The sequence below is a fragment of the Aethina tumida genome, chromosome 4 (assembly GCF_024364675.1).
Source record: "Aethina tumida isolate Nest 87 chromosome 4, icAetTumi1.1, whole genome shotgun sequence".
NCBI classification, from domain to species: domain Eukaryota; kingdom Metazoa; phylum Arthropoda; class Insecta; order Coleoptera; family Nitidulidae; genus Aethina; species Aethina tumida.
Genome location: NC_065438.1, coordinates 20,936,300 through 20,950,335, shown reverse-complemented (window position 1 = coordinate 20,950,335; position 14,036 = coordinate 20,936,300). Strand labels below are relative to the sequence as shown.

The 14,036-nt window shown below is 25.6% G+C and overlaps 1 protein-coding gene across 2 annotated transcripts in view; it reads right to left on the bottom strand.

Annotated features, from left to right (window-relative positions):
- Window positions 1-14,036, bottom strand: part of LOC109597866 (probable G-protein coupled receptor 158) — a 65,311-nt gene that overhangs the window by 22,839 nt on the left and 28,436 nt on the right. For both annotated transcript variants that reach the window (XM_049966493.1, XM_049966494.1), the window contains exon 3: window positions 7,573-7,715. In XM_049966493.1, coding sequence (XP_049822450.1) covers window positions 7,573-7,715 — 143 coding nt within the window. The remainder of the gene's footprint in view (window positions 1-7,572; window positions 7,716-14,036) is intronic.

Below are 14,036 nucleotides of genomic sequence, written 5' to 3'. Positions count from 1 at the left end.
CGAGTGTCAAAAAAGGGGGACGAAAAATGATGATAATTAAAAACTGTTAAAAGCATCAGCTAATTAACTGCTAAGAACATTCATCTTGTTTATAATGAAAAGTTTAAGCACAAAGTACATACTATTATATTTTCATTAAAAACTTTCCCTGCCATTTTTTAAAGGCTTGGAGAGACGCTACAGTTCGTTTTTAAGTAGCGCCACTTACATCAAAGCAGTCGCAGCTTCTGCCGGGGCGAAACGGGCGAAAAAGTTTCCCGAGACCGAATGACATAAAATCATAACGGCGGACCTTTTTATAACTACTTTGCGAATTGGAAGCTTCGCCTCTCGGTGTACACACACAATACCGGGGCAATTTATGTTTTATGCCGGCAAAAAAAGTGGCCAAGTTTTATTTCAGGAATATGCATAATCATATTTTCAGGTGTCACCGTTCGTTTTCCTTGGAGCGACGCGATAAATTAACGTGAAGTGTTACAAACAGGATTTCCGTTAAATCCCAAATTGTCATTTTCACTCCTGTTGTTGTAGTTCTTTTTTTTGGGGTAACTTCAGTGGGTTATTCGCCATTGCTTTGTTCCGATTCTCGCCTGTTTTATGCATATTTATGGGTCCCTTTAAATTGTAAAATATCCGACGTAAAGTCACTTTTAAAAAACCAACTTTATCGTTTGGTTTCATCAAAAGGTGACGTCTCCGAATAAGGCCACTCTCGCAATTTGATTAATTAAGTCGCGCCCCAAGTCGATATTAGCGAGGCTGAAGCGTCATGAAAAATTCATAAAGTCGCACATTATTAGCTTTCATGCGGTTTGTTTAATGCACATGCAATGGCCGTCGTTAAGTTTCCGTTTTCGATGTTATTGACGGATGTCTGGAGAATATAAAATATTGCATTAGCATGATTTATGTGCGCGGGCTGTGGCGCTATAAATTTGACGGCTTCTGAAGTTTTATGTTTACAAATATTTTTCACCTTGCCCGGGTATTATTGTTAGCGTGTTCATTATGTACCGTAAAACCCCGTTCACGTCGCGTTAATAAAGCGGTTGTTTACGAAAAGCAAGTCGGGGAATTACGCCGAATTAAAATGGGTTAAAGCCTGTAATGTTCGACAAAAATCTCTTATCTTCGGGGGATGTTTTATGACGTAATAAGCGGCATTAAATTTTTCCAGTTGAATTTGAAGGAAATTCGTTTTATTACTGAATGCCACATTCAAATGTCAAATGGTCACTTTTCTCGAATACCTACATTTAGAGATTTTTATTGTATCAAACTTTTATAAATTGGAAGCAAACAATTTGCAGAACTTATTTGTCTAATTTTCCTTCATAAGCAATTACAGTTTCTTGTAATAGTAACTTTTATATTTAATTGAAATTATTGGGAACATGAAAGGCAGGAAATTTACTATTCGATTTGTAAAAAAAAATTACAGTTTTCTGTAATATTATCGTCTTCTGTATATTGTATAATCGTAATTATTCAAATGTAATTATATGAATTTATATGTTTATTTTTCCTTTAAAACATGTATAGTTTTCTATAATTATATCATCCCTTAAAACTACATTTAGTATAAAATGTAAAATTTGTTAAAATTTGTGATTGACTATTTTTTACTATTTGTATAACACGAAACATAAAATTATGTTTTCCTTTACAGAAGTTTCCTGTAACGATGTAAAAACGCTTATATTTAGTTAAAATTTGTTTAAAATTTAGTATATTTTATATATTTGTACAAATTTTCCTTTACCTTTAAAACCAATTTCCTGTAATAATAATATCCTTTCTAACAAATTGCAAATAAAATCTGTTTAAAATTAAAAAAATTAAAATAAAGTTATATATTTCTTGTACCTTTAAAAAACGGGTACAGTTTCCTGTAATAATATCATCCATTGTAGCCACAATTGATTATAATTATTAGATATTTAAAATGGTTCTATATATATATATATATATATATATATATATATATATATAGTATATATATATAGTATATATTTGTATAAAATAAACATATATTTCTTGTACCTTTAAACAACAGTTACAGTTTCCTGTAATAATATCATCCATTGTAGTCACATTATAATTATTAAATATTTAAAAATGGTCAGATTTCATAAAATTTGTGAATGAGTATGTATTAAATATTTGTATAATATGAAAGGCAGAAAATTTATTTTTTATTTTGTAAAACATATACAGTTTCAACTAATTGTAAATATTATTTAATAAAAATGGCTAGATTCTGTTAAAGTTTGTTTATAATTGAGTATTTTTCATATATTTGTATAAAATAAACTTATATTTATATTTCTTTTACTTTTAAAAAACAATTACAGTTTCCTATAAGTAGTATTATCCTTTGTAGCCGCAATTGATTATAATTATTAAATATTTAAAATCGTTAAAATTTCATAAAATTTGTTATTGAGTATTCATTATACAACATGAAAGGCACAAACTTTATTTTTCCTTTTGCAAAATATATACATCAACTAATTATAATTATTATTTAATAAAAGTGGCTAAAATCTTTTAAAATTTGTTTTAAATTGAATATTTTTTATATATTTGTATAAAATAAAGTTATATATTTCTTTTACCTTAAAAAAACTACAATTTATTTAAAATTGAATATTTTTTATATGTTTGTATAAAATAAACTTATATATTTCTCGTATTTTTAAAAAACAACTACAGTTTCTTGTAATAATATCATCTCTTGCAACTACAATTGAATATAATTCTTAGAATTTTAAAGTGGTTGGGATTTGTTAAAATTTGTGATTGAGTATATATTATATATTTGTATAATATAAAAGGCAAAAAATTAATTTTTCATTTTGTAAAATATATAGTGGCTAAAATCTTTTAAAATTTGTCTAAATTTTGTTAAAATTTGATTGTTTTCTAAATATTTCTATAATAAATTATATTTATTTTTTATTTAAAACATTTAGTTTCCTATAATTTATCATTTATTTGAATATAACTATGAGAAATATAAGTATCTAAAATTTTTCAAAATTGGTCATTTGTAGAAAACTTGAAATTTAATTTTTACTTTATAAAAGCTCCTTGTAAAATTAATATCCTTTTTAATTACATATTATGTAATTATTGGATAGTCAGATTGGCTTTTAAAAAATTTAATAAATTTTTTTTTTGCCATTGCGGCATCCAATTTTCATCTTCATATTTAAGGGAAATTATAAAAAATTGTTTGTCCCTGTAAGCGTCATTAAATTTTCCCCTCCTGTCTAAGGAGAATTCGTTTTATTACAGCGGCATTTAAATGTCAAATGATTGTTTTTCTGAAATACATTTAAGGTTTTTTATTGATTAAAAGTATAATACAGAACTTTTTTCACAAACCTCTCCCCAGATATTATGTAGCTCTACTACAAAACATTACAGTTTCCCTTCATAAAACATTACAGTTTCCTATAATAATAACATCTTTTGTAATTACATTTAATTGCAATTATTAGTTATTAAATATTTACCTATTTAATATGAGTAAATGTTTTAATTATTTACACACACACAAGACATCCCATTATTTTCACTGACCACCCCCGGAATGTTTTATAGACCCCTCGTTCCCAACAGAAATAACAGACGAAACGTTCAATTAGAAATAGAAACACGTCGATAACAACCCTATTGATTTTCCCCGACGTGGGAATACCGCTCTGCCGTTTCCAATAAGTATTAATTTTCATACCAAAAAAAAAAAAAAACCGAAAACAACCCCCGGTTTCGTTTTCTTTTGTGTCGGGCCGGTCTCCCAATCAATTTTAATTCCGCTTCGCCGTTCCCGCATGAATTCGAAACGTGCATTATGACACATCGAATGAACCACCGCCGACCGTACCCCCTTCGCCGCCCATTTACATTGTTCGTCCAGAACACCCGACACGTACGTATACGGATTTTGTTTTTGCAATTAAAACGAGCGGCCCAATTCCGCAAATTCCGCCGGGCCAAATTACGACTTCGATTGATGCCAATCGCGTCGTGTATCACGGAATATGAAAAGTGCGTATTATTTTCGTGACAGTATGCGGGAAATTTCTCGTGTTTGGCGGCGAGAGGGAGGAGCGGCGAGGAGCGGAGCGGAGATGTGGGATCGGAGCCCGCATCCGAATCATAAACAAAACGTATTTGGGTCAGTGGCATGGATAAGAAAATTCCGCTGCTGCAATTTATCCTGCTTTAATCGCAGCTTTCAGGTTTTGTTTACCACCTAGATCTCAATTTGGGTGCAAATAAATTAACTCTTTTGTTGATCTATTGTTGCGTTTGGGTAATTTTGTTATAAAATATGTCGACGATAGAATTAATAAAATGAAACTATCGGTTTGATTATTTTTAAAGGAATTTTAAACACTAATTTCTAAACAGTTATAATTACAGATAACTGTAATAAATTCATCTATTGTAATTACAGTTAAATGTTATTATTAGTTTTAAAGTCGTTAAAATTTGTTAAAAATTGTTTGTCAATGCGTGTATACTGATTTATTAACATAAAATATAGGAAATTTACTTTTCCTTTTTCAAAATATATACAGTTACCTGTGAAAATAACTTCTATTATAATTACAGTTTATTTTAATTATTGGATAGTAAAAGTGGCAAAATTTGATTTGTGATTGTATGTATAAAAGGAAATTAATTTTCCTATTACAGTTAACTGTAATTGATTTATTTTTTATATATATATATATATATTTATATAACATCGTTAAATTAATAAGATACATAATGTTATTAAAATTTGTTAAAATTTGTGATAACTGTTGTATATTTGTATAACTAAAACTACAGTTTCCTGTAATAATAACATCTTTTGTAATTACAATTGATTACAAATATTACTTATTTAAAGCGCTTAGAAATTATTACAATTTGTAAATGAGAATTTTTTGTATATTTATATAACATGAAATGGTGGAAATGTATTTTTCCTTATGTAAAACAAAGATTCTTGTAATAATATCATCTTTTGTAAATATAACTAGTTGTAATTATTATATATTAAAAAAGACTAAATTTTGCTAAAATTTGTTTGTCATTAAGTACATTTTTGAAATTTAGATAACATGTACTTATACGTTTATATTTCCTTCAAAAATAAATTACAGTTTCCTGTAATAATATCATCTTTACTACAATTGACTATAATTATTAGAAATTTAATTTGTTGAAAGTTGTGATTGAGTATTTTTTGTATAATTGTATAAAATGCTGGAAATTTATTTTTTTCTTTTGTACAACATAAAGTTTCCTGTAATAGTATTATTTTTTGTTAATATAACTAATTGTAATTATTATATATTAAAAGTGACTAAATTTTGCTAATAGTATTTTTTGTAGTATTTTTTTGTAATTTAGATAATATGAACTTATACGTTTATATTTCCTTCAAAAAACAATTACAATTTCCTATAATATCATTTTTTATAACTACAATTGATTATAATTATTATTATTATTATTTTTTATTTATTTGTGTAACATAAAAGGCAGAAACAATATCATAATTTTCTTAATATAACTAATTGTAATTATTATATATTAAAAGACACTAAGTTTTGCTAAAATTTGTTTGTCATTGAGTATTTTATATAATTTATATAACGTGAACTTAGATATTTATATTTTTTTCAAAAAACAATTACAGTTTCCTGTAATAAAGTAATCTTTTATAAGCACAATTTGTGATTGAGTATTTTTATATATAACACGAAAGGCAGGAAATTTACTTTTCGTTTTGTCAAAATAAAAAAATAAAATTTCCTGTGATAATATCATTTTTTGCAAATATAAATAATTGTAATTATAATATATTAAAAGACACTAAATTTAGCTAAAATTTGAGTATTTTTTTATAATTTATATAACATGAACTTATATTTTAATATTTCCTTCAAAACACAATTACAGTTTCCTGTAATAAAATCATCTATCATGCTATATATTAAAAGTGATTAATTTTACCAAAATTTATTTATCATTGAGTATTTTTTTGTGATTCAGATAACATGAACTTATATGTTTATATTTCCTTCAAAAAACAATTACAATTTCCTGTAATATGATCTTTTGTAATTACAATTAATTATAATTATTAGATATTTAATGTGCTAAAATTTGTGATTAAATATTTTTTATATATTTGTGTAACACAAAAGGTAGGAAATTTATTTTTCCTTTTGTACAACATATAAAGTTTTCCGTAATATCATAATTTTCTTATTATAACTAATTGTAATTATTATTTATTAAAAGACATTAAATTTTTCTAAAATTTGTTTGTCATTGAGTATTTTTATATAATTTATATAACATGACTTAGATATTTATTTTTCTTTCAAGAAACAATTACAGTTTCCTGTAATAATATCTTTTGTAAAACGTATAAAGTTTCCTGTGATAATAACATCTTTTATAAAAATAACTAATTGTAATTATAATATATTAAAAGACACTAAATTTAGCTAAAATTTGTTTGTCATTGAGAATTTTTTTATAATTCATATAACATGAACTTATATATTAATTTTTCCTACAAAAAATAATTACAGTTTCCTGTAATAATATCATCTTTTCTAACTACAATTGATTATAATTATCAGATATTTAATTTGTTGAAATTTCTTGAAAGACAGGAATTTTATTTTACCTTTCAGAAAACTTATGCAGTTTCCTGTAATATTACCATCTACCATTACTACATTAATTATAAAATATAAAATATGACTAAAATTTGTTAAAATATTTGATTGTGTAATTTTTAGTTTTTAAAAATGTTAAAATTTCTGTGACATTTTCTGCCAAAACCAGATTTATTATAATTATTAGTTGTTTAAAATTGTTTGTGTTTCCATGTGGTTTTATTTGTGTAACATGAATGACAGGAAATTTATTTTATCCTTTATAAAATATTGTCGTGTTTGCTCCGCTTTGGTAGATTCCAACATCAACAAATAATGCGAACCGTAAAATATGGAATCAGGAAAGAGTTTTATGACCAGTGATCAATGCAGACGAATAATTCAACATTGAACTTGGGAAAACAGGCCAAAAATAGCTGTACAGATTGTACATCGTACCAGCAGTGCTACATAAATAATGTCGGTTGGAAGTTTTCAAGTTGGATATAAAACTTGAGTATCATTTTAAATTTTAAACATCCACCCAAGTATTACGCTTGAGCGATAAATAATTACAACTGGTACAGTGCCAAAGAGCGGAAACTGAAACAGCACACAACAAAATCCTCGTAAAGCAGTTCGTATTAAAATGTAATCGATTATAACCTGACATTATCCCATTACTGGTATTTCCTGCTCCCCCTTTTATTATGGCAGGTTATTTATTTATAGTCAAAATATTATCGGATATTATTCCGCTTCTTTTATTCACATCCTCTTATATCCGATAAACCGTTTCCCCAAGGAGCGTGTACATAATAAAAGACCGATTGAACAAAGCGGCCTTACACAATGTAACACAACAACAACCAAAATTGAAAGATGTACAAACCTGGGCGAGTCGACGATTCCCGTTTCAACGTCCTGTCCGTGGAAGCCTTTCCAGCTGGCGTTCGCTCCCGGATGGAAGTATCCCTCGCGGCACAGGCAACGGTATCGGCCCTTTTGGTCCGTTCCGTATGAATCGGCCACGCACTGCAATCAAGCAAAACGGAAATCCGGTCAGTTCTGATAAAGGACGAACGACGATTTATTGTGCAAGGCTCCGCTTGATTGCGAAAGCTTCTTTGAGGTTGACTTTTTGATTTTCCATGTTTCAAATTTATTCACTTCCATTGTTGTTATTAAAGTGGTTCAATTTGATTTAATGAAATTATAAAGTCCATTTATGGCAATTTATTAAACGAACGTTTCGTGGGTATAAAAGCTCTTTTGAGGTTAATAAAAGTTGGACATTTGATATTCCATATTTTCGGTTAACTTATTCAGTTATTATTAAAGTGCTTCTACTTGTTACTAATTAATAATATGGCATTAATTTAAGATGATTTATTACACAAAGATGTCTTGGATAAAAAAGCTTTTTTGAAACTTATGACGAGTAGATTTTTTATTTTCCATATGTCAAATTTACTCATTTTATGATTATTGGGTGAATTCTCCGCAGTTTATTACACCAAAAATTATTTAATACAAAAGCTATTTTGATGTTTATAAAATGTAGATTTTTCCATATTTCATTATTATTAAGGTGCGTTTTAATGAAATTATACCTTTCATTGTCAATTATTATTTATTACACAAAAAATTTTTAAATATAAAAGCTTTTTGGATTGTCTGTTATTCAAAATTACTTACTCTATTATTAAAAAAAAGCAGAAATGTGTTTTTAATGAATTATAACGTGTATTTATAAAAAATTTTTACATAAACATATTTTGGGTACAAAAAAGTTTTTTTGAGGTTTATAAATTATTGTGTCCATATTTTAAAATTGTATTTTGCATTTTGGATAAAAGATTCTTAAATACAAAAGCTTTTTAGAGGTTTATTACAAGCTGATTTTTTGAGTGTCCGTTATTATTTTTTATTATTGATGAGCTTAAACGTGTTTTTAATTAATTTATAACGTGAATTTATGACAATTTTCTACATAAACATTTCTTGGGTCAAAAGCTTTTTCGAGCTTTATAAATTATTGATTTTTCTCCATATTTCAAAATTATTTACTTTATTATTATTGAAGTATTTCAGCATATTTTTAATGAATTTAATGAATTTATATCTTGCATTTTTGATAGTTTATTATATAGATTCTTAAATACAAGAGCTTTTTTTGAGATTTATAACAAGTTGATTTTTTGATTGTCTGTTATTCAAAATTATTTATTTTTTATTACTGAAGAAGTTAAACATGTTTTTAATTAAATTAAATTTGATTTGATACAAAACTTTTTTGAGCTTTACAAATTATTGATTTTTAGAATGTCTATATTTCAAAATTACTCACTTTATTGTTATCAAAATGATTCAGTATTTAAAATAAAATTTTGCATTTTGGATAGATAAACAGATAATAAAAAATTAGATAGATAGATAATTACATAAAAGATTATATTGTGAATTTATGACAATTTTCTGCATAAACATTTCTTGAGTACAAAAGCTTTTTCCAGCTCAAATTATTGATTTTTAAGATGTCCATATTTCAAAAATACTCACTTTATTATTATTGGAGTGCTTCAACATGTTTTTAATAAAGCTGTATCTTAAATTATGGATGGTTCACCACATAAAATATTCTTAAATACAAAATCTTTTTTGAGGTTTACAACAAGCTGATTTTTTATTTAAAATTACTTATTTCATTATTATAGAAGAGTGATACATGTTTGTATTGAAATTATAACGTGAATTACAAAAGCTTTTTTGATGTTTAAAACAAGCTAATTTTTGATTTCCATTATTCAAAAGTACTTAGTTTGTTATTGGAGAAAAGCTTAATGAAATTATAATGTGAATTTATGATAATTTTCTACACAAACATTTCTAGGGTACAAAAGCTTTTTCGAGCTTTATAAATTGATGATTTGTATAATATCCATATTTCAAAGCTTCTCACTTTTTTTATTGAAATGCTTCAATATGTTTTTACATTTTGGATAGTTTATTACTTAAAAAATTCTCAAATACTAAAGCTTTTTTGAGGTTTATAACAAGCTAATTTTTTCATTCTCCATTATTGAAAATCATTTATTATTTTTATTATCGAAGAGCTTAAACATGTCTTTAATTGTATTATAACGATAATTTATGACAACTTTTATGCATACAAATTTTTTGGTTACTAAAGCTTTTTCGAACTTTATAAAATTATTGATTTTTAGAATGTTCATTTTTCAAGATGTTTTTAATGAAATTGTATCTTGCATTTCGTATAGTTCATTACATAAAAAATCTTTAATACAAAAGCTTTTTTGAGGTTGAAATAATTTTGATATTTTGATTGTCCATATTTCAAAATTACTCATTATATTATTATTGAAGAATTCAACATGTTTTTAATGGAATTATAGTCCTCAATGTCGACAATTTATGACACAAAACACTTTTGAGTACCGAAGCTTTTGTGAGATTTTTAAAAAGCTTATTTTTTGATTGTGCATTATTCAAAATTATTTACTTTGTTGTTATTGAGGAGCTTAAATCTGTTTTTAATGAAATTAAGGCGTCAGTGAACGACAATTTATTACTCAAAGATTTCTTGCTTACAAAAGCTTTTTTGAGGTTTATGTAATGTTAATTTTTTGATTTTCCGTATTTCAAATTCACTCACTTTGTTATTATTGAAGTGCTTCAACTTGTGCTTAACAAAATTATAACGTCCCACTGCAACTCCACTTTTGGTTCATTCTATCAACATTAAATCCGGAACCGACGAAATTCCTCTAATTAAAGCGACTCCGCCAAATTTAATTTAATTACCCCAGTGAAAAAAATGCTCCGGCTTCTGAGTGTTCGGAACGGTAGGGGTGGAATTAAATTTTAAAACGTTGATGTTTATACGGAATTACACAATGTCTAATTTGCCCATAAAATCCGTTGTAAATTAAAAAGCTTCTTTTAACAGCGGCAAATCCGTTTTGTTCGGGCTCCTGCATCAGCCATGCACATGTAAAATGCGCTTTCAAATATTTTAATAATCCCGCATCGGAACAATGACGGTAGTTTTGCATTTAAATCGGACAATCCAGAAAACTTTCCATTCAGTCAAGTTACATCGATAAATTTACTGAAACTTTCGAACAACGTGCATTCACGTCAAGTCACTAGTTTTGTTCAATGTCTGATGTTTCGTATCGCAACTGTCCAATAAAGTTACGTGAATGTACTAAATTATTTCTGTATATTTCATGTCATTTCAACTGATGGTCGGTCTCATGCCGGATTAACCCGAAGCGAGATCCGTTTTGACGGTACCTTCTTCCCCATCACCATCACCCCTTATCCATTGTTTCTATAAGACTGGAATACACCATCCAATTTGTGGACAGATTAATTTAATAATTATAATTAGTCATTGCTTGCCCAAATTCATTAGTGGGTTTACACATATAAATTATATATATTGATTCCGTTCAAAATTGACGTGTTGTGAATTGCATTTTCAATTAAATCTAAATTTCTGTTTGATGCACAAATAAACCCATTATTAAATAAATGAAATTCACGTTGTTGTTGCACATGTTTATTACAAACCCTCAAACAATGCGAACATTAAAATACGAAAGTTTCAAAACTGCCGTTAAATTTTAAGTAAGATATTCAAACTAGGTTGTCGGCATTTCCATATCAGCAGCTGACAAAACCGAACGATTTCATTAAAATCAAAACTTTCCGTTGTATCTTCGAGACATGTTTGAAAGGCAAAATAAAAAACTAAACGACCAACTCGTTTCAGTCTCTCCAACTGTCGAGATAACATAACATAAAATGGTACAATTTGTTTATGATACATTTCTTTTGCGTCAGATGCAATTGATAATATATTTGAAATGATGCTTATGTCTTCCTTAAATTATATTTTGAATAATTATGGACATTTTCTTTAATAAAAAATGTACTCATTTATTTTTGTAAATTATTTATATGTATTATAAACATGGACAAAATATCAAAACTACAGTAAACTATACCTAATTGATATAAATTGTTTTAAAATTCACCAGATGGCTCCACATACAATTAGAGAAAAGACAGACGTATTAAAAGAAGAATTCTTGCACGATAAATCAAAATTTCTTAATATTATGATATTAATATATATTATAATAGTTCAATTTTTTTGAAATGAAGTAAATACTAAATTTTAAATATATTTCCTCTAAATATTACTGAAATAATTTCATAAGTACTGTACTGTTGAACTACAAAACATAAAATGGTATGATACTTTTCTTTGAGTGAGTTGCAATTGATAATATATTTGAAACAATATTCATATTTTCTTTTTTGAATAATTAAGTATATTTTCTTTAATAAAAAATTTTAAATATAATTTCTTATAAATATTTTTGAAACAATTTCAGTTATAAATAACAAATATTAAAAAACTAAAATTACAGTAAATTGTAAACAATTGACATTAATTATTTTAACATTCATCAGTCGTCACCCTTATATGTGGTGATAAAGGAACGTTAGAAGAAACATCCTATGATATTTGTTAATATAAATAATAATTGTAAAGTAATAAAAGAAGAAATTAAAATTTATTCATATATTTTTATAAATTCTTTATATGTATTATATGTGAACTGGCCTAATAGATAAACATTGTTTTATAACTCATCAGATGGCGCCACATGCAATTAGGAAAAAGACGTATAAAAAGAAGGATTCTTACTTGATAAATCAAGAATATTTCTTAATATTATATTATTATATATTATAAATTGTATATATGTATTAAAAAATAAGGACAAATATTTTTTAATTGCCAAAATTTCAGTAAACTGTACCTAACTGACATAAATTGTTTTATAGCTCCCCAGATGGCGACAGTTGCAATTAGAGAAAAGACGTATTAAAAGAAGAATTCTAAATTTTGCTAAATTAAAATTAATACTAAATTTTAATTTCTTCTAAATATTACTGAAATAATTTCTTAACATTAATCATATTTATAAAATATTAGGAGAAATTAAAATTTATTCAATTACTTTTATAAATTATTTGTATGTATTAAAAACCAAAATAAACATTTTTAAATATCAACATTACAGTAAACTGTGTCTAATTGATATAAATTGTTTTAAAACTCATCTGGTAGCACCACGTGGAATTAATAAAAAGACTTATTAGAAGAAAAATTCATAAGAAATCAAGATTTTTTTAATATTATGATATTAATATATATTATAATAGTCTAAATTTTTATGAAATAAATTTAGTAATAAATTTTAATATAATTTCCTCTAAACATTATTGAAATACTTATTAACAACAAGAAGACATTAAAGTTAATTAATTTATATTTATAAATTGTTTATGTGTATTAAAAAACAAGAAGAAACATTTTTTAAATATCAAAATTAAGAAAAAACTGTCTCTAGTTTGAAACTCACCAGATGGCACGACCAGGAATTAAAGAAAAGGTGTATTAAAAGAATATTTTTTTCATAAAAAGTCAAGAAGATTTCTTAATATTTTTATATTAATATATGTTATAATAGTCTAAATTTTAATTAAATAAAATTAAAACTAAATTTTAATACCATTTTGTTAAATATTACTGGAATAATTTCGTAAGTATAAGTAACAACTATTTTTAAAATTTTAAATTTACAGTAATCTGCTGACAATTCGATTAATTGTTTTAAAACCCGTCAGATGTCACTATGTACAAGTATGATAAAGAAGCATTAGTGGAAGAATTCTTTTATAAAATATTAAAATATTTCTTAGTATCATTAATATTTATAAAATTTTAAAAATGGAAGAAAACTGGAAACTGTTCATAACTGTGATTAATTGCTTTAAAATGTACATGTAAGAATGGATAAAAATATTAAAAAAAAACAGATATAATCAACATTAATAACAATTGAAGAAATAAGTAGTAGTTATAAATAGTGGATAAGTATTAAGAAATATGAACAAATATATTTTTTTAATGTTCTAATTACAGTAAACTGTAAATAATTCATTAAATTGGTTTAAAACTCATTAGATGGCTCTATAAGCAATCGAAGAAAAGATAATAAAAATAAAAAAAGGTTTCTTTTTTGATAAACCAAGATGTTTGTTAATATTATATATTTTAATATACAAATTATTAATGAAACAAAAATACTTCAACTACAAATAGCAGTAGTAATTTTGTTATAACAAACATTATATACACAATAAAATTCAATTTATTGTTCAGAACATGTGAAGCAAAAAGTAAAATCTAAATAACCAACTTGTTTCAGTCTCTCTACAAAACAAAATAATTACAATTTGTTTATGTAG